Raw genomic sequence first — 20,611 nt, 5'->3', positions numbered from 1 at the left:
AAAAAGGGTCATTATTAATGGCACATTACATGTTATTGTATGAGAATATTTTCGGTGTCACTAAATGTACAAACCTGTGGTGCCCCCCAGCATTCCTTTCGGCATCGCGGTCATCTTTGTAAGAAGGTCTATTTGTCGGGCATGTTTGCCGAGGTACTCGGCGAGAGTCCGCGTATGTAACCATCAGGTAGAGAGAGAGAGAGGGAATGAAACCACCGGGTTGCTGACTTGTGCCATCTCTCTGTGGTCTGTGACAGGCGCCGCGCCGGCCGCCCTGGCTGACTGCTGCGGCCCCCCAACGTCCGCGGCCAGCCGTACCTTCCGCAAGCCGTCGGCGGCGTCCCGCCTGATCGTCCCCGCCGAGAAGCCCCGCCTGCACAGCGCCAGCCCAGCCCGGGGCTCTCTGCCGGCCCCAGCCTCGGCGCCCGCGACCACGGGCGGAGGCGCCAGCTCGGCCTTGGCTCGCGCCACCGCGGCGCCGCGGGACCACGCGGACGCCAGGGCGCCGGCCTTCGTCAGGCACCTGGAGGCCAACCTCAGGAGAAAGGAGGACCCCAGCCAGCACAGCAGGGCCGGCGCAGACGACGACGCGGCCACGGGCACCGCCGGATCCGAGCGCTACACCCGCCTGCCCCAAGGGTGCGTGTTGCTACACTGTTGCTTGACACACTGGACAGGTGCTGTAAGCCACCACCTAATCCAAAGGGTCCAGCTGTATGCATCCATCCACCCATCCATTCCTTGCAGGTTACTAACCAGCGTTGCATGCCACACTCGCTATGTGGCGCTAGTTGCCACCCAATTCGGGGATTCAGTTATACTTGTTTCTTTGTCTTTTTTTTTAGAGCGCAGCTCTTAGGGGCCCGTTCCCGGCTTGAGCGGCGTCGCCGTCGGCGTCACCAAGGTCATCCCAAGGTCACGTGGCCCCCAAGGTCATCCCAAGGTCACGTGACCCCGAAGGTCACGTGACACCCAAAGTCACGTGACCCCCTGAAGTCACGTGACCCCCCGAGGTCACGTGACCACCCCCAGGGTCACGTGACCCCCGCCGAGGTCACGTGACCTTCCCGATGACGTCACCGGCATCCGTATCGTCATCGTCATCATCACTGATGACGTCATCAGTGACGTCACTGATGACATCATCGGCATGGTCACGTGACTCCCCAAGGTCACGTGACCCCCCCAAGTCACTTCACCCCCCAGTACCCTTCCCTCCTCCTCCTCAAGAGCTGCGCTCTAATTCGGTGTTACAGGGAGTTGTAAACGGCTTTCACTTTTTTTTTTGCTTGTTACTAGTTAGTGTTGCGTGTACCCTGGCTAAATAGTGCAAGCTGTGGCTCGATTAGAGGGGTCCAGTTCATGCATCCACTCACATCTAATGCTTGGTTTTCTGTTCTTTCTTGCATGTTACTTGTCACACTGCAGAGGTGATGCAAGCTGCCACCCAATTCGAAGAGTTTTGCAGTGTCCATCCATCTATTCACCCATTTGTAATTCTTGTTTTCTTGCATGTCGCTGTACCCTGTTCACTCTTTTTCTCTGTCTCCTATGCCGCCATTTTTACGGCTACCAAACGCTGCAACAGCACATGTTGCCGTCAGGTATATTGCTTTCAAATATGTCACTGTCACTCTTGTGACACTTACCCCCCGCGTAACTTGCGCTGGTGCTGCAACCACATGTGTAGCTGTCACCCATGTCCCGAGCACACATGTGTTGCTGCCAAACATACATGTACCTTCCACGCACATTGGTGTTGCGTGTGCTGCTTTTCAGTTTCCAGCAGTGGAATGGAACACTTATGGGCACAGGTGGGGCATTCGTAGCGTCGGCGTTGGCTTTACCAGTGGTCACCACCGCAGCACAGTTCGCATTGAAGTAACGTCTCCAGAAGGTTGCTTCATTCCTTGCCTTTGGGGCAATGGAGGAAGAGCATAGGTCAAGTGAAATGTCCAGGTACTTATACATGAGGTAGGTGGATAAATCTAGAAAGCAGACTTGGTGGCTGTCAACCAGATTGTGGAAAAACAGATCGGATGAAGCATGGATAGAAAAGATAACGTATGCAGCTGAAAGGAGGAAAGTAGGAGGCCAGAATGCAAAAGAAGCTATCTATGCAGATATATTGAGAAAAAATGTGATAAATAATGAGGGCAGTTTTGACAATTCCCATATCTGTTTACTGCTCTTTGTGGCAAGGAGAGGGGTACGAGAGATACATCGGGAAAAATATGCAGTAGCAGATACATTGCATATAGTGTGTAGCAGGTACGTAGCCAGGATTTTGTTTCGGGGGGCGGGCACTTGTGACAAAATGCTGCATGAGGGGGAGGGGGAGAGGAGGCCCCAGAAAAATTGAAGATTTCGGAAGGGAAAAGGGGGAGCAACCCCCCCCCCGTGCCTGGTATGTAGACTGGTTTGGCTCGCCACAATTCAACTTTCACATCCTGTAGGTTGCACACTGGTTCCTATCAAAATGACTGTCAGCTGGGTGCTCATTGTAAAGCCGCAGCAAGATGTTGGGTCTGCGACGCCCAAATAATTATAATTTTATGAAATATGAGCAACTTAAGACTTGCACTTCAGGAAGGTGTAAGCAAGCACCTTCATTGTGCAGCCGATCATCGAGGAGCTAGGGAGCGTGATTCTCACACCGCGGTACCACAATCGCCGAAAGTTGCGAATAGCCACGACGAGCAATATCTTCGAGCCTTCTGACCCGAGGGCTGCTGCAGAAGTCGAAATGGCTCAAATGAGTTCCTCCTCACTCTCTTTTGCAGGAGTTCGAGCACCGTCGCACCACCCGTGCCAGCCCCGGTGTCCGCAACGTCCAACGCGTCTGCGAGGATATTGCCTTCTTCCCTACCGCCAGCACCGCCGCCCCCCGTTCCTTCGAGCGTCCCGGCGTCTGTCTTACTGTCGTCCGAACCAGCCGCCGTCAGGACACCGCCGGTGAGGAGAATGGCCACAGCCGCGTCGTGGGGACAGGTGGCAACCCCAGCTCCAAGGCACCAGCATCACCAGCAAGCACAGCAGCAGCAGCAGGAACCATGTCACCACCAGCTGCCTCAGGGATTTGTCAGCAGACCTCCGAGGGGATGGTTACATACGGACCAAGAAGTGCTGGGGTTGGGAGTCACCTACAGGGTTAGGGTGAGTCTGCGTTTTTGTGTTCTTTTCTGGTCTGTATTCCATTCAGCTGTCATTGAAAGCTGTGGGCACAGGCTCCTGCGAGAGGGTTTGACCAGGCGTGTTCTGTTGGAGCAGAAAACCTTTAAAAGGCTCAAGTTTACGGTCGTAGCTTTTGGAGAAGTGGGGAGTGTAAATGTTTGAGGAGGTTTAATCTCTTCCGTGAGAAGGTCTTTAGCACGCCACGGGCAAGATGGACTTGGGGACAATCCAAACCATATTAGGCGGGCCTCCACTGATTGGCGTACCTGAGCTACTTCAGCGTCGCTCAAGGATACCTTTGTGGTTGTACCTTTGGCAATTATTGAAACGGCACTCATTCAATTGCAAATTTTGTTGTAGGCATGTTGAATGTAGGCAGTTGATAAGCGGGAGAGGGGACTGAGTCTAGAAAAAGGAAGAGTTTGTTGTCGCGGATTAGGGAGAGGTGCAGGGGCCGAGGTGGCTCAGCGTAAATCAACATGTAGAATTTTTTGGGATATTGTCAGCCTGGCCCTGGTAATTATTTGATTATTGCCAATAGTTACACGGTGTTATGCTGCCAGTGTAAAAGAAATATTAATTTATGGATAAATATAAGAACTGAATGTACTGCACTTTAGTGGGAGAACGAATTAGAAGACGAAGTGATGCCACAATCACAACAGTCATAGGGTGGCATTTAAACTATGTGAGAGAATCATTGGCCATTGAAAGGTCACACTGTTTTATGTTCAAGAAACACAGTTATTTCTCTTTCCATGTTCGAAGACACATTTATGGTGTAAAATAAAAAACATGTAAAGTTGGAAGGAAAAAAAACAAAAACGTTGAAAAACGATGGGCGATAAAATAAGGGTAGTTATCACCTTATTAAAACTAACCCGTGGCACCCTGCACCATAAAAAAATGGCTTTTTTTTTTTTAAATCTTTACACGTTTTTATTTTACGCCATAGATGTGTTTTCGAACATGGAAAGAGCGATAAAAACGCTCGATGAAACGGCCGTCATCAGTTCGATGAAACGGCGTGCTATGAGACCTCCACTTTTTCGATGAAGCCGCATTGGATGAAATCTCCAGAAACGTCGCGCATCGGCGCCTCTTGTCGAAGCACGTGGTGACAAAAATATTCTCGGCGTCCGAGGAGCAGCGGGGCGTGACTCTGTGCGGCGCGTGGACGTGGCTTTAAATGAGTTACGGGTGCACGTGATGATGTCACGACATGCGTCACAAAGGGGGAGGAGGGGTGTTGTTTCAACGTTTTTCTAGTGAACGTTGCTGCGTGAGGCGTGGGTGACTATTTCCACATCGGCGGTGGGTTACTCAACCGTTCCCACTCGCTTTGTACCTTTTTTTTTTTTTTTTTTTTTTTTTTTTTGTTAGCGGCCACTCGAGTTGGAATTTACGCATCCTGACGGTTGTTACTTGGTTGTTATGTCGTCGCGCATTCCGAGGATTAAGTTGAAGGTCTTCCAGCAACCGCGGTGTTGTCAAAGCGCGCGAATGGGAAATATCTGGAGTAAGATGCTGCTATGAAAAAAAGCCTATACTTAATTTTGTTTTTAAAAAAATTGTGAAACAAAAGCTAAATATCGAAATTAAAAAAAATATATATATATAAATAAAGAAAGGAAATATTGGCTAGATGGCGCAAGCCGCCGCTCACTTCGAAGGGTCCGTCCATGTTCATCCCTCTATCCAGGTTCGCGTCGGGACATTTTGGCTCCTTTTGTCCGTGTCTTGTCGCCTGCATATGGTACGGGACACGGAAACGCGAACTGGGTTTCTGATTGCAAACTTGAAATGCATCTGTAGCTGGTGCCGGGTTAAGAGTTCAGGGAAAACTCGGGTGCCTACATGTTCCCGCTGCTAGGGAAAACTCCTCCGACATCTTTCCACTTTGCGGGAGCAAATGCTGGAGAGGAGGTCGCTTCCCCTCCAGTTGTTTTATGTTCGGGGCTGGGCTCGTACACTTTTTTATTTTTTTATTTGCAGTGCTCATTTGATTATTTTGCATCGTGCAGCTATGGCGCTTGGTGATGTCATTCTAAATGGAGTATCCTGTAGACCAACTTTCCGAGATTACCTCAGTTGCAGAACTCCCGTGGAGGGGTAACCCCCTCACACCCTCCAGTCTGCCTTCCGTCGTTTGAAGTGCTATTTAGAGTTTAGTTTCAAAACTGTGTTCCATAGAGCAGAGCCGGGTATGCAGAGAGAGTTTGGTCATTAATTGGTAGGAATAAGGCGAAAATAAGATCACGTCATTGGCTGAAATTGTTTCAATGACATTGGGCGCCATGATTGACAGCTCTGTGACCAACCACTGGCCAGATATATTCCCCTAGCGGAGGCGACGAGCTTAACAAATACGCTCCAGTCACAATTTCTAGTTAAGGATCTATTCAAGTACTTAATTTCAGCGTGCTAGAGTGGCTAGAGTTGAACCTTGCGACTCTTTATAACTGAAAGGGCAACGCACGTCACGTTGTCGTTACGGCGACATTCGGAATCCACTTAATCTTTCTTTACATTGCATTTGCGGCCGCGGCCACGAAGGAGTGGTCGATAAAAACTGCGGATTCGGCGCCGTGGGAGTTTTGATCCCACTCCGAACGAGCACCCCACTTTCGCAGTGTCGCCTCATGTTTCAGGAAATGTTTCACGTCAATGTCACCCTTTCCCGGCTCAGTAAATGAACTCAGCAACTTGAAACTCCCTCTTTCCACCAATCTCTTACAATTGTACATTCATGTACGTACTTCAAACTTCATAAAAAAAAAAAAAAAAAAAGCCTGCGCCGCGCTACGCGAGTCCGTCAAGGTCATCCCAGCTCATTCTTACTTCGCAGGCTCTGGCGGCTTGCGCCACCTAGCTAGGTGTTTAACAACATTCACCTCTTCATAATACGCAAAACAGTGTAGATTACGCATTTTAATGATTAACTCTTAAAACTTGCCATCCGTGCGACGGAAGCGTCTTGGTAGATGGATGGATGAGTGAATAAAAAGGGCTGAAGTCGAGCGGCGGCTTGCGCAACGACGATGTTGCTGAAAGCGCTGAAAGGGTTGAGAGCCGCATCCATCCACCCACAGTGAACCATCCCGCGTTCGCTGCGACCCCTGGTGGGAGAGGTAGGAAGGACCCAAAAAGCACGGCAGGTTCTGGGAATTCCCACGAAAAAGGGAGCGGTTTTCGCCTTTTTCCAGACCGGACGGGCGTCCGAGAGCCGCGCCTTCGTGTTCCCAGTCGCTGCTGCTGACTCATCCTCTTTTCGGCTCTGCCCCCTCCCTGCCCGAGGCTTTTCTTTTTCTCTGTTCATCACCGTCCTACCCCCTTCCACCCCTTCTTTTCCCCGGACGGTATTCACATAAAGTTTGCTCTAAATTTCGTCTCTCGTTAAGTTGTCTGCCCCTCCAATTTGGTGATATATTTCTTTCTTATAATCACAGTGTTGATGTAATCGATTTTTTTTGTGTGTGTGTAATAAGTGTAATGAACTGGAGTTCTCTGTGTGATAAGTGTAATGAATTCGAAGGAATTACACTTGTCCCACAGTTATCGCTTCTTCAACGTTTAAATATAACCACCATCGTCCTCCCCACCCTCGCTCGTTCTCTGGTTTCAAATAACCGGCCGTCCTCCGTTGTCCATCTGTCCGTGTTTCACAGTTTCCACTTTCCTGTTTACCCTGCCTTATCATCCGGACCTCCGCCGCTCTCTTATCTTTCCCTTTCTGGCGTCGCGAGTCCTTCGCTGCCGCGTGTTTGTTTATTTTGACTTCCTCCTGCTGGCCTGCGCAGTTCGCTGTCGTCTGCTACGCTTGACCCTTCGTCGTCTGTAGCTGTCCACTACGCGATGGGCACCGTTTCGGGCACCCCGATAACAATGAAAGTATCTACCAAGCTCTTCTTTCTTTCTTTCTTTTTTATTTAGGAACGTTAGGTTGCTTTGTCGAGCAACACTTGCGTACTTGCTTCATAACTAAGTAAGCACTCATTTGAGAATATCATTTGGGAGCAACCCGAATAAAAGAAACAAGGAAAATAAGACAGAAACCAACGTCTCGAACGCCACTGTAAGCGAAGTTTATGTTAGCAGGAAACACTCTTCAAGGGTATCTTATAACGTCTTTACGGATTTTCTGCTGCTTTATTTTTGTATGTGTGTGTGTGTGTGTGTGTGCAGGCAACGTTTACTTTACCGTGATGAAGTAATCCCTGATAGAACGAAGACAAAAAAAAAAAAAAAGGCGTCCACACACGCGCGTACGCGATGTTCTTTTTTTTTTTTTTTTGCCTCTGTACGCATTTATGGCGTCAAAGTCTCGTGCAGCGAGGGCATCTCTTTACTACTCAACCCAGCGTCTTTTGGCTTAGCAGTTTTTCGGAAACTGCTGCCGCGGTGCGGATGTTCTAAGGCCGGAAGCGGACGCGGCGCGCGTGCGGCCCCCGCGGCCCCCCCTCCTCCCGGAGCTCGGCTTCCGGTTTCCGTTTGAGGTTTACGCTAAGGCAACTGAGGACACACAAGATGACGGGGATTTTCGGGGGAACGGGATGAGGGGGACAGCTGTCGCCCCCTGCCCCCCTTGTTCGGCGGTCTTTCAATCGTTTTCTTTTTTTCCTTTTGAAAAAGAGAGGGGGTGCAGGCCTACAGGTTTTTATCCTTGGAAAATCCCACCTGTGAGTTTTATTAGTCCTAAGCTCGCTTTTGCCTGTTCTTTTTTTCTCTCTCTTTCTTTCAATGAGGGAGGAGAGACGTTTATTTACGTTTTTTGCTTCTCTCATAGGTTCTGTTCCCCCTCATTTTCAGAGAAAATATGTGTGTGTGTGGGGGGGAGGGGGGGGGGGTAGGCCTTTGTCATTGGCTGCACCCTCTCTTTAAAGGGGAGGGGGTGGTATCCAGAGTGACTTGAAGAGAGTCTTTTTCAATGAATTGGTTTGTTGCCTTTGGAATAGAGCCCTCAAATTATTCCTGTTTCATAAAATTTTGTTACGTGTAGGTTTAGACAGGGGAAGTTACTCTGCCCAAATGGGCATCTGGTATTGCCGCTGTGGATGAGAAAAAAAAAAATGTTTTTAATGTAGGCATCATGCACTAGGGATACATGGGTTCTGTTCTGTAGCGCGAGCTTTCACTCCACGTGCTTCGAGCTCTTCAGCAGTTCTCCAGCAGAAAATAAGCACTTGCAAACACGTGACATGCAGAGTGTCACTGGCCCATCCTTTTTTTCTGGTGTATTGTTTGCTCTTTGCACCTCCCTGGATTGTATGAGGGAATCGGGTTTTCTTAGTTTATTTCTCATTGAAGGAGGCATTGTGATTGCCAGTTTAGTTTTTGTGTTAAGTTCAGTTCTCTGGCGATTATGTCTGTCGAACTCCCACTTGCTCATTGTTTAGAAGGAAAGAAAAATTCCCTTTAGCTTGCATGTTGTGATAAGTGATGAGAGCACAATTTTTTAATTGCAATGTGAAAAAAAAAAAATTACGCAACCACAGATGCTTGTTGGAGCTTGCGAGAGTGTTTTAAAGAAAGGTCATAGTGTGGATGACACTGCAAATTCTGCTCAGTAATGCCGTGTGAGGTTAAAGAGGCCAAAAAAATGTTCTTGCTTTCATTCAATGTTGCATTGACATAGTCCTTGGTGTTCATAATATGTGGCATGCATTTGTTTTCAGTAGTGTGCACACTCTGTTACGAAAACACAAGAAAATTGAGGAGCATTAATTTCCACAACTCGAGAGCAAGCTGTCAGGCGTTCTTTCATTCATCAGTTACATACCTCGGTTTGCACTGTTGCAGCACATGCATGCTCCGGACATTGTTTGAGTTTGGGAATTACCATCACTGCACATATTGGCCATGAATGTGAATCCGAATACTTGCTTACGAATTGATCGTTGCTGGGTGCAAGCCACCTGGCGACGCGGTGCGACGCTTTGTTTGATTCGAATTTATAAGCGCCATTTGGAATTGGGCGGATCGCAGTAAAATGTCGGAAAGCTTTCCGAAGGAGACAAAGACAAAATTGGTCTACCCTCACTTAAGAAATTTCATGGCAAAAATTCTTTTTCTGCCTCAATCCCTACCCTGATGTACTAGCTCTGTGTGTTCCACTAAGTGATATGCAGTTAAGAAAATTTGAACTTGATACGGTTTCATTGTCTCTTTAAGGGGCTGTGGAACACAACGTCTGTGGTCGACGCCCCTTGTTACATTTTTCTCTTCTTTCATCACTCTTGCAGTATATCGGTTGCCTGGATGTCAAGATGTCCATGAAGTGCCTAGACTTCGATACAAGATCCCTCATCGCAAAGTAAGTCCACATCTATCCGCCTGCCGCACGTCCTTCGAAATCACTACTGGAATCAAGTTGCGTGTAATGTAAGGGCACTGTTAGGAATAACATGTCCCCATGCTCAGAGTTGTGTACTGTGGGCAACCACTTCTCACGGTCTAGTTATACGCAGACTGTCGTAAGCAATCGCTGCGCAGTCGGCCACGCTCAAATGTAAATCTATAAGCCATCTTTCAAGCTCAGAACAGGCCCAATGTTCGCAGACTTTACAGCAAAATCGCGCGAGTCCAACAGGGCACAAACGTATAACTCCTCTCTTTCTTCCTTCCCCAGGGAGTGCATCACGCGGGTTTGCGAAGCCGCCGGATTGAAAGCAGTCGACAAGAAGCGGAAGGTAAGATGTCGTAAGCAACTGTCCGCAGTAGGGCGAGTGCCTGGAATGCGTCACTGACCGGTGCGTTTGCCGCGACACCCAACGGCGTGACACCTTGGCTTTTGTGAGGTCGTTCGTCGCCACTCCGGGATCGCTTTGGACGCTCGGGCTGACCAGCGCGCCCGACACGCCAGTCGGCCGTAGCTTTGGGCTTTTAATAGACTCACGCACTATCCCGCGCAGCCGGCGCTGAACCGTTTTCAGTGGCGTTCTTTTGCTGCCTCGGCGCGCCAACGGCAATGTTGGGGCTTGGTTGTTATCGGCGACGCGGCAGGGACATTCGTCTTCCTTAGTTTACGCCTGCACCTGTCGGAAGAGCGTGTGGGCGACAGAAATAACTAAGCGCAGGACGGGCGAGCGTGGGCGGAATTAGAGCGGGTACGTGTGCGTTGCGGGCACGATTGAACGTCTTTTAATGAGGCGGAGCCGGTTTAGCCGGGGAAGCGGTAAAGCTGCGGAGCGGTATTTGATTTACCGCATAGCTGCCACAGCTGTTGCGCGGCGGAGTAAAACGTTGAATCATCCGGGGCCGCCACGCAGGTGCGCTCAGTCGGACAGGAATTACAACTTCATCCGGTGCGGACGCAAGAAATGCAGCTGCGGACGAGGCGCGCGATTGCGGCCGCACTAAGCATAAAAAAAGATTTTGCGCGTTTTGGCCTTCACTTGCATCATGTCATCTTGACGAGCGACTTTGGATGCTCTTTTTAGTCGTAGCGCGTTGCTTGTGCGGTACTTTGCCGCTCTTCTAACAGGCAGCGTGTTTTTGAAGCCAAGGGTGTCACAAAGTCGGCGGGGATCGAACCACTGACCACTCGCTCAATAATCCAATACGCTTTTTCTAGAGTTGCTTTGGTTATCATGATAAGTTTTGCTGCATGCAGTCCTCCAAAAAGACTCTGAATTTTTAGTTAAAAACACACTCTGATAAACACCCTCCGAATATGCTCAAAAATGAACTCCAAAAACTCGGAATCCTGTATGCAGCATCTCAAGGCATCCTGTTGCATAGTTTTAAGAAAAGGGATTGAAACGAGCGTGAGGAATGAGAGTTCGGCGCTTTTGCAGGTGGATCGGAGGCTCCAGCGCATGCTGGCGGAGCGCCCCAACATGGACTATGCGGGCTCCAACGTGAACCTGTGCGTGACCAGCTCGAGCCTCAAGCTCTCCATCCTGGAGACTGGTCAAGCCATCGCCGACCACAACATGCCCAACATTTCCTTCGCTTCAGGAGGAGACGCGGTCAGTGTATCCCCCGTCCCGTGACCGTCGTTTCGTTGCGTGTTCATTCCAGAATGCAGCGAAGCGTTACACCCCTTTGTCGAGATATATCGCAGAAAGACGCACCTCGCGACGTCTGGTTGCGTTTTTAGCTCTTTGAAGGTTGCTGCCGCACATGTGTGGTGGCTAAACACAAAAGCATGCACTCCCCGTGAGGTTATGCTATCTGTTATACGTTTTGGGGGTCTGTAGTTGTGTTCTTCGCACAGTGTTTCGCTTTAGTGGGGCGGTATATAGTCCAAAAATCTGAGGATCCGCACAATGATACGCTGGAGGTGACCTCTTTGCGTGACAACTTTTCGCCCTCAATATTTACATTATATGCTTCTCAACCTGGACAGCCCGAAAGCATTGTACGTAATCCCGTTACATAAAAAAAAAAAAAAAAAAACGAAAAAAAAACATCAATTTTTTGTATTTTTTTATTGTCGGGAAAACCCAACCACTAAAAGGTATCTAAAAATTAAAAGCTTGACCTCGAAAGGGCTAATAAGAAAGAAGGTCCCACACGATTGTAACTTTGAGCTTTCTAGGATGCTCTGAGCACGCAGATCGAGTTTGCCCCATAAAAGGAGGATCTCAGAATGCCATTAAGTGCGCCTGTAGGCAAACTGGCGCTTCGACACGAGCCTCGATTGGACGTGCGGCACCTGTCTGGCCTCTTTCAGGAGACGTTGGATTTTGTGGCGTACGTGGCGAAGGACGGCCAGGGAGCCCGGGCGTGCCTCGTCCTGGAGTGTGGGGGAGGCCTGGCACAAGACGTCATCACGACCATCGGTCAGGCCTTCGAGCTGCGCTTCCGGGAGTTCATGCGCGGGGTTCCGGCGCCGCCCCCCCTGCCGAGCCTGGTACCCAGGAGGTGCGTTGGCAGCAGCCCGCTGTTGCGCAGGTCGCTCGTATTTCTGCGACAGATTGCCGACTGCAAGCGTGCGGGGCAGCCTCTTGCAAATTCCCAGACGTCGGTAGCCGCTCGTAAGCGACAAGCATTTCAATGTTTCATGGGTCGTTTTTTATGAGCAAATTTTCACGAACGAGTAAGCAGTTGAAGTCAGTGGACATATGTGATGTCAATTTTGCCGCTAAATTTGGCAGGGAATTCGACGTGCCCCTGTCATGCGACGTCAATTTTTTGCGGAGGGGGTTTTGCGGAGTAGTAGTTTGTGCCCAACACGTTTTGTGCTCCATGGTCTTTGTCGGCAGGATCGAGCTTGCATAATTTTTGTGCGTTGTAGAGTCATGTAACCTCTTACAGGCATGGCTGGTGGTTCCTTGTCAGGATGGTCACTAGTGAAAACTGCTAAAAAAAGCTATCCACGCAAACTGCTTCGTAATGTGTCATTTAAATATATGAGAGCCAAGGTTATGCTTCCAACTCTATAGAAATGATGCTTCTAGGCATACAGTCTTGCAGTTTTATTGCAATTTGCTCCCGTTGGGCTTACAGCTAATGTAAGTAATGTGTACGTGGCACGTGTATGTACCCACAAAGCACATTAGCGATGCGGGAAGAAAGCTTGAGACTGTGATTTTTTAATTGCCAGATGTCTGCTTTAGTTTGTCCTAACTAAACTCGTGAGAAATCTGGGACCAAATGCTCGAGGAAGACATTGACTTCGTGTGCCAACACTTTGTGCCTTGGTCGACTCGCCGTCGCCACGTCTCGACACGTCTCATTCTCCGTTAAAAAGCCGCCACACCGAGAATAACTGTGCAGTCAATAAAGACGGTGCCACTGCTGTTTCTCGTTTCATGGCAGGCCAACGGAAAGTACGGCGGCGCCTCCTAGGGACGACCCGGAGTACTACAACGACCTCCCCGGGAAAATGCCTCCCGAAGCACCGCCGCCACCCGTCCCCCCTCTCCCAGACTACCGGAACGAAGTTCCCGAGGAGGTACGCTTCCTTCTGCACAGCTATGACGCCTGGTGCGCGTCTCCGACCAGCGTGTTTGGTGTTCCATTCCGCCCATGCATCGAAAGTGGTTCCGAAGTGGCAACAGTTGCAGTTGCAGAGACGTTTCTGGCCTGGAAACTGCGTCAGTTTGTGATCTAGCTTTTCCCAGGGATAAACTGAACAAACAATGAGCTGTTGGGGACTAGAAGGCTTTTCGTACCCTGCTCTAAATTTTGCCGAGTGTTCACAGAGAGATGTCGCCGACGACTGACAACCGCGCCGGTGTCGCCAAAAACCAACGCTTATGATTCGCCGCCACCGACTTTTTTGCACAATGAAGGCAAAGCCTGATTATTCGGGCAAGCATACGCCAAAAACGAGAATTAGTGCAAATGATGGACTGGCAGTATTGTCTATCGTAGCAACCTGTAGTTATTAAATAGTGTCGAAATTTAGTTATAAATGAAATCTACAATTATTTATATTTCGAAAGTTTTTTGGCCCATCTTCGAGGACCGGTGACACCCGTCATCGATGAGTTATCAGGGCAGAAACTGTCAGAATTTCGAGGTAACGATCATCTGTGGACCATGGTACATGCTCACCGAGCCTGCTGCTTTGTCGTACGGTTCCAGCGTTCTGTAGGAACGGTGCACAAGCGCTTTATAAGGTGGTTTGATCACAGTCGGTGCTGCTGGGGCTCCTGCTGAGGGTCGTGCCGTTTCACGTTTTTACAGCTATCGAAGGACGTGGTGGCACCGCTGGGGACGACCGGCGTCAAGGAGGTCGTCCCGGGAACGGCCCCGCAGCCCAACGCTCGCAGGGTGTCCCGCGACACCAACCTCATCGACCTGAGCGGGGAGGAGCTGCCCCCAGCGGCATTGACACCGCGCCACGGTGAGCTGAACTGCGCTTCCTTTGCAATAGATTATTTGACAGGTGGGGATGCTCGGCTATTGTTCTTCTGCCTCGGAGTACAAGAGGACTTTGTTTTATTCATTTATTTCATGCTGCAGACTTTAGGGGAAAACACTAGCTTAAAATTGCATTTATTTTTTTTTTTTTTTTTCTTACATGATGTGTGGAGCCAGTTTTTGAAGTTTCTGTTCTGAAGTTTTGTAAGGAGTGCAGGCTGAGGTTACTTTATGCTGCATTTTCATGGTCTTTTGTTGTGAAAAGCTGCAATATCTTCTACCTAATGTGTAAAAAAAGAAAAAACTTTTTTCACATTTCTATTTTTTTATTAAAAATTTTATAGTTTTTGTAATTTCTTTTTATATCCACATGACGCGGTGTTTCTACATCCTGACGGCCACTGGGGTTGACAAACTTCCCGTTGTCTAAAAATCTAGCAGAATGAGTGCTATAAAAAAAAATGATGCCGTGCACGAACTGGCTTCTCAAGAAATGAGGCTAAGTGGTAAGGCTGAGAAGAAATAATGCTACGAAACTGGTTGCACGGGAACAATAATATACATCAGTGTCTAGGTAGCCTGCATCTTATTTGCAAAGGTGAAAAAAAAAAAAATTATAATTGGATCTACTTATTTATTTATGAAAAATAATCGCAGAGAGCATAGTGAGCAAAAGAAAACCTAAACATGAGCAAAACTTTCTTTAAGATATTAAAAGCAAAATGTTAAATAAAACTTTCTTAGGATGATGTGCAATCTCAAGGAGAAAACAATTTTTAATAATGAATTCCACTGGTTTATTATTTGGGAAAGATGAGAAAATGTTAATGTATTTGTATGCGTGAAATTAAGTGCTAAAGATAGACTGGGAAACATGTTTAGGATAGGTGAAAACAATTTTGCTCATCAATTTCGCCTCTTTTTCAAGTTCAAGTTCAAGCTCACAAAATCAAGTTTTGTGAGCTACATGTCTTGTTCTCGTCCGAACGTCGGCCAAACAGCGTTTGATTAATGAAAGAGTTGTATCGTTTGTTTGCGTCCCGAATTTGTGTTTATTCTTTCCGGTTGTTTAAATTTCGCCTCTTTTTTTTTTTTTTCAGAGTATGTGAACATGGGGCAAGATTCTGGACGAACCAGAAATGGAGTGCTGGATCCCTTTGACATGCGTAAGTGTCATTCAGAATTTCACCGCGTCCTTCTCAAAAAGATAAAAGGCTAACTCGTGAAGTGGCAAGCCATCCACATTCGCAGATTTACCGAAAAAGAGCAGCATTTTTCTGCAACCGAACTTGTCTTTTGCGGACCGATTAGTAGACCTGGGAAACATCACGTTCCATGTTTTGACCACTCCGCAAAATTTTGTGGGACATTTCTCCAACATAGAAATTTGCATTGAAATGGAGGTTTCGACGTGTTTACCATTGAAGGTTTTTGGGTCGGGGCGTTTTGTGGTTGCTTTGCTCAAATGCCGTCTTGTGGATGGTAGAAACGGGCGTCTGGCAATACTACCGTTGAAATGGCCGGGAGTCAGCATAGCGGAAAGATTTGCCTCGCAGTTCTGCGAAGTCGCTCTGTCGAAAACCCCTTCCCTGGTGTTTCAAAAGTTGCGAGCATTGCCATTAAAAGCAGACTAAGAAAGGAAGAAGGAATATTTCATCCTTTCTGCAGGCATTAGCTCGTTGGTCTTGAAGGTTATGTTCACAAGTGCTTGGCAGTGCTAAAGTTGAGGCTTGGGCGAGTTGGTACATACTTCGGAAATTAAAAACAGCGCGGAAGGACGAGGACCAGACAAAGAAGTGACACGGACGTAGCGCTGACGATGAAACAAGGCTGAACAGTGAAACAATTAAAAGGGCCCATTGTACTAGAAATGAATGATGCTAAAGTTGAGGCTTGGGCGAGTTGGTGCATACTTCGGAAATTAAAAACAGCGCGGAAGGACGAGGACCAGACAAAGAAGTGACACGGACGTAGCGCTGTTTTTTTTTTTTTAAAAGGGCCCATTGTACTAGAAATGAATGATGCTAAAGTTGAGGCTTGGGCGAGTTGGTACATACTTCGGAAATTAAAAACAGCGCGGAAGGACGAGGACCAGACAAAGAAGTGACACGGACGTAGCGCAGCGCTACGTCCGTGTCACTTCTTTGTCTGGTCCTCGTCCTTCCGCGCTGTTTTTAATTTCCGAAGCTTGGCAGTGCACTTAGACAACAACTTCCAATGATATCAAAGACGCATTTGATGAGGAAGTTCTACACAGCTGTACTGGATTAGCTGTGAGAAAATAAGTGAACCCTTGTTCTATTATCAGGTATACTGCACTGCGAAGTTTCACTCAAAGAACACGTAAAGTATAAGGCGATATAGTAGACAGAAAAGAACACCGCATACGTGTGAAAGTGCAGACTAACAACTGTTTGTTTTACGTTTCTCCTTCCTCCTTTATACACGAGTTTTGAAAGACGAAGACTCGACCGGATGATTAATGTTGTCGCGGGCAATTGTAGACACCTGTGTTTTAGATTAATGGTAAAATGCCAGAGTTTTAGGAGACGAGTATGTTGCTGAGGAGCGGCGGAAATGACCGGAAGGATGAATGTCTTTGCTGGCATTTGTAGACATTTGATCTCTGACGTGTGTGTGTCTATGCTGTGGGTACCCTGAAGCTGATGTTCGCCCTGTTGTGCTGCGGGGTCTTTCTAAGTAATTCTGTTTATTTTTGGTTCAAAGCTATTGAGGGTTTACTGACGCGCATGCCGTGCCTTCCTGAAGCCACGTGAAAAGCCTCCACGATATTGTGCCAGGTCCTGTCTCGTGATCTATCTAAGATGGTGGTAGTCCCAAGTAGAGCTTTGCAGCTGCTCTTGTACACTGTGCTGCAAGGCTACCAGGTGCTTGCCGCTGCCCACTTGCATATTTGTGCGCACTTAGTCTCTCGTTCATGTATCTTCCCGTCTGCCCAATGTACGAATTTCCACACCTCATAACGTTGAACCAAGTAGCCCAAAATCCAAACTTTGTTCTATTCTCTTTCTAAAATTGATGGTACATACAACCACTGAGTGTCTTAAGGTTGTTTAGGAACAAACAGGATGGAAGTAATGCTTGCTTTACCATCCACATTTTTTTTTTTTGCCACGTTGCGCACGTGATTTGAAACGAAGTAGGCGGTTGTGTGACTGAGTCCCCTTTTGCCTCATCACGCGACTAGACTGTCACGCAGCTGAGCCCGAAATATTTTTTCTGCAGATCCGTTTGTGAGCGGTCTGCCCCTCCCTCCTCCGCGGAACCTGTCCCCATTTACCGAAACGACGGCAGCCGCCTCGGCGGCCGCACCGGCCGTCGCCCCCGCGCCAACGACAATCGTCGCCGCGACGACGGTTGCCACGACGACGACACCCGAAGCACGGCATCGTGCGACCTTGGAGAAAGAGGCCTGGTTCCACGGCGCCATCAGCCGCAAGGAGAGCGAAGGGCGGCTGGCGGAAGACGGCGACTTTCTCGTGCGCGAGTCCCAGGGGAACCCGGGACAGTTTGTCCTGACGGGGATGCAGGGCAGCGCACGCAGGCACCTGCTACTGGTGGATCCCGCCGGCGTGGTGAGTTCTTCTGGTCTTCTACTAGAAAGATGAGCCCACTGTAGTCCGTGACAGAATGGAAACGGCAAGGAAAAGCTTTGATTATCCCACCTCTGACGCGAGTTTCCGCTTTCACTACCGCTTCGGCGATTTACGAGCCTTCCGAGGCGAGAGCGCCGGCGTACGGATCCCCAGGTGGCGGGTTCGAATCCCGACCGAGGTGCCCGCATTATGACGGAGGCTTATTGCGGAGAAGGCGCCGTGTAACCGAGCTTTCGGTTGCACGTCAAAAGATCCCCAGGTGGTCCAAATTAATCCTCAGTCCTCCGCTGGGGCGTGCCAGATGCCCGTCGTAGGTTTGGCACGTAAAATCCCCAAATTTGGATTTTTTTTTTTATTCACGAGCCTTGCACGTACACGCGCAGCCAAAGCGCAGCATAAAATTATTTGTGGTGACATTTTAGCTTCCCGCCCCCAAAAAGAAAGAACTATGTTGCTCGAGTTTATCATGCCTGCCATTTGCTGCATTGGTTTTCTTGTCGTCCGAGTTTTATAGCGAGGTCCGCTTGTCGCTTTGGTAATTTTTGTGCAACCTTTTTCTGTTGCGCCCCGTGGGATCGCCTACCCTTTATTCTTCACCGTTAATGTCTTCGCCGTAAACGGGTTGAAAACTCTACGATGGACAACACATGCAGCTCTTCTTCCCCCCCCCCCAAAAAAAAAAAAAAAAAAAGTTATTATAATTTCTTACTTCTGCTTTGAGCTTTTACTCTTTTTTTAGGTAAGTTTTATCTGGTTGTCAAAATGTAATTTTTTGCTAATCTGGGTTTGGGGTTTGCGGGAGGTGCAACAGTCGAGCCGCTTTCAGAGCTGACCCTCCTCTCTCTCAACATCCTTGCAGTAAAGAGTTGAATGGCAGTTTTAATGACAATTAAAAAAAAAAATGAAACATTGGGTAAAAAGGTTTCTTTTCTACCTAGCATCCTCCTTAGCAGAAGCTGCTCACTTTTTCCAGCATTGAATTGAGCAGTCTTTTTTTTCTACGCCGTCTAAATCTTGCCGATCCCTTCCCCAGGTTCGCACCAAAGACAGAACTTTCGACAGCGTGAGCCATCTGGTGAACTACCACAGGGACAATGCGCTGCCCATTATTTCGGCCGAGAGTGCCCTCGTACTCAAAACCCCCGTGCCCCGACCGCGCTGAACGGAACCCCGGCCCACCGCCCGCCAAACGAGCTTCACGTGGACACGTTCGACGCAAAGATCCAAACCCTTCACACCCGGAGGTGCAAGGGGAGCAAGTGTCACCATCACCGCAGGAAAAGTGCCATGCGGTGTCACCGAGAACTTCTGCGCCTCACCACAGCCGGAGTCTACACCGGAATGTGCTGTGTCGTCGTAGCAAAAGTGGCTGGAAAAACTGAGGCCCGCTTCAAGCCCCCCAAAAAGATGTGCCGTGTCTGCAAAAAGTGCTCGCGGGAAATGGGTGCGAAAGGGGGCGATTCAGCTCCGGGGAAAAAAGAAAATACGTCACCGCCGTGGGCGAATGGCGAGGCAGGTGCACTCGGTGCCAGGAAACGTGCCGAGTCGGCAAAAACGCCGCGTCACTGTGGTGTCGCCATTTCCACCAAGTGCTCCAATGTAGGCACCACAATCCTCGTGGACGTGGTTCGGACTTTCAAAAACCGCCGAGTTGTGGTGTCCTCGGGAGACGGTTCGTGGTCCTCGAGAATTCGGTACACTTCGAACTTCAAGGACACTTCAAGGTCAAAGTGTGCCGTCCCAAACTTCAGAGGAAGTTACGGCCAAGGAAACAAAGAACAAAGTGAACAAACAAACGCAGAGCAGTCGGGAAGAAACGTGTATGGTTCGGTTTCGTCCAGTCGACAAAACCAACTTCCTTTTGGATTTTTTTTTTTTTGTCTCTAGTTTGTCCGACTCTAGTCACCAATGTCTGGCTTAGAATCATCAAAGTGGAAGGAACAAATGCCTTTTTTTTTATATAAATATATATATATACATATATATAGCAGCACAGATCTTTTCCTCTAACATTTTCTTTTTGACCCCTTTCCAAGCTCTCGTGTGCGCCTCTAATTTATACTACACGCTATATTTTCTTGTGCCGTGTATGTTGTGGAAACTTTTCAGATGTAGTTTACGCAGTAGCTAGTGTAAATACCCTTGTAAAGACAAAAGTTAATTTATGCTACACCTCCCCCCCCCCTTCCCCCTCACAAAAGAACCTAAATAAAGACGGTCTCGCTGCGCTTTCAAGATGTCCCAATAAAAAGACGTTGGCCGAATCGTGAAAATAAAAAAAGTGCCGTATTTAACTCGCACCTATTTCTTTCTTTTGTACAGAGTACCTGAATGCTTGAATAAATGTCTCCTATCTACGATACTATAGGGCCTTTTGCTCCATGGCCTAACGTCAAGCATGTTTAACTTGCAGAAAGAGATGCACAGTTAAAATCAGGCTGTTGGCACTAATGTACGAGCGGCGTCTCGTTAATACGGACGCCTTCATTTCCACCAAAAACCGTCCATACTCAGAGTTCATAATAATGAGACAAAAATGCATTTACTCATTTTGTATGTTTTATTTACATAGCGGGGCATCCGTATTAACGGGGTCTGTATTGAGGGGGCTGTGCTAACTTTTTGACAGCTCTATGCCTTGGACATTGGTCACTGCCACAAAATTTGTGCTGAAGCAGGCAGCTGTGAAAGCACTCGCCAATGCTTGTTCTCACCCTGAAATGTCTCGAGTCGCCCAAAGTTACTATACTATGTCTCACTAAAACTGTGCAGCACAGCCAAAGCTACTGGGAAGAGCGTATGCCGACCTGTTCAAGAGGAGGGAAAGGGGAAACAGGAATCCCAGCCCTCTCACCTGTTCCTCCTTTCCCTCCTCTTGAACAGGTTGGGATACAATCTCTCCCCTGTAGCTTTGGCTGTACTGCACGGTTTTAGTGAGATGGAACATATATTTTCAAAACAGATTATGCCAAGTTTGCAGATTTTGAACCTTGCCGAGGTTAAAA

General features: G+C 48.3%; 1 protein-coding gene across 2 annotated transcripts in view; it reads left to right on the top strand.

Moving 5' to 3' along the window:
• The window catches only part of LOC8034576 (SHC-transforming protein 3), an 84,309-nt gene extending 64,341 nt beyond the window's left edge, over positions 1-19,968 (top strand). For both annotated transcript variants that reach the window (XM_040213403.3, XM_029991004.4), the window contains exons 2-12: positions 258-639; positions 2,784-3,156; positions 9,417-9,487; positions 9,803-9,863; positions 10,971-11,144; positions 11,852-12,042; positions 12,940-13,075; positions 13,813-13,972; positions 15,090-15,155; positions 17,236-17,585; positions 18,640-19,968. In XM_040213403.3, coding sequence (XP_040069337.2) covers positions 2,965-3,156; positions 9,417-9,487; positions 9,803-9,863; positions 10,971-11,144; positions 11,852-12,042; positions 12,940-13,075; positions 13,813-13,972; positions 15,090-15,155; positions 17,236-17,585; positions 18,640-18,768 — 1,530 coding nt within the window. In that variant the 5' untranslated portion in view covers positions 258-639; positions 2,784-2,964 and the 3' untranslated portion in view covers positions 18,769-19,968. The remainder of the gene's footprint in view (positions 1-257; positions 640-2,783; positions 3,157-9,416; positions 9,488-9,802; positions 9,864-10,970; positions 11,145-11,851; positions 12,043-12,939; positions 13,076-13,812; positions 13,973-15,089; positions 15,156-17,235; positions 17,586-18,639) is intronic.
• Positions 19,969-20,611: the final 643 nt, after the last annotated feature.

The sequence above is a fragment of the Ixodes scapularis genome, unplaced genomic scaffold (assembly GCF_016920785.2).
Source record: "Ixodes scapularis isolate PalLabHiFi unplaced genomic scaffold, ASM1692078v2 PGA_scaffold11__112_contigs__length_91849675, whole genome shotgun sequence".
Classification (NCBI taxonomy): domain Eukaryota; kingdom Metazoa; phylum Arthropoda; class Arachnida; order Ixodida; family Ixodidae; genus Ixodes; species Ixodes scapularis.
Note: the sequence above shows the minus strand (reverse complement) of the source record. Positions and strands in the feature narration are given on the sequence as shown.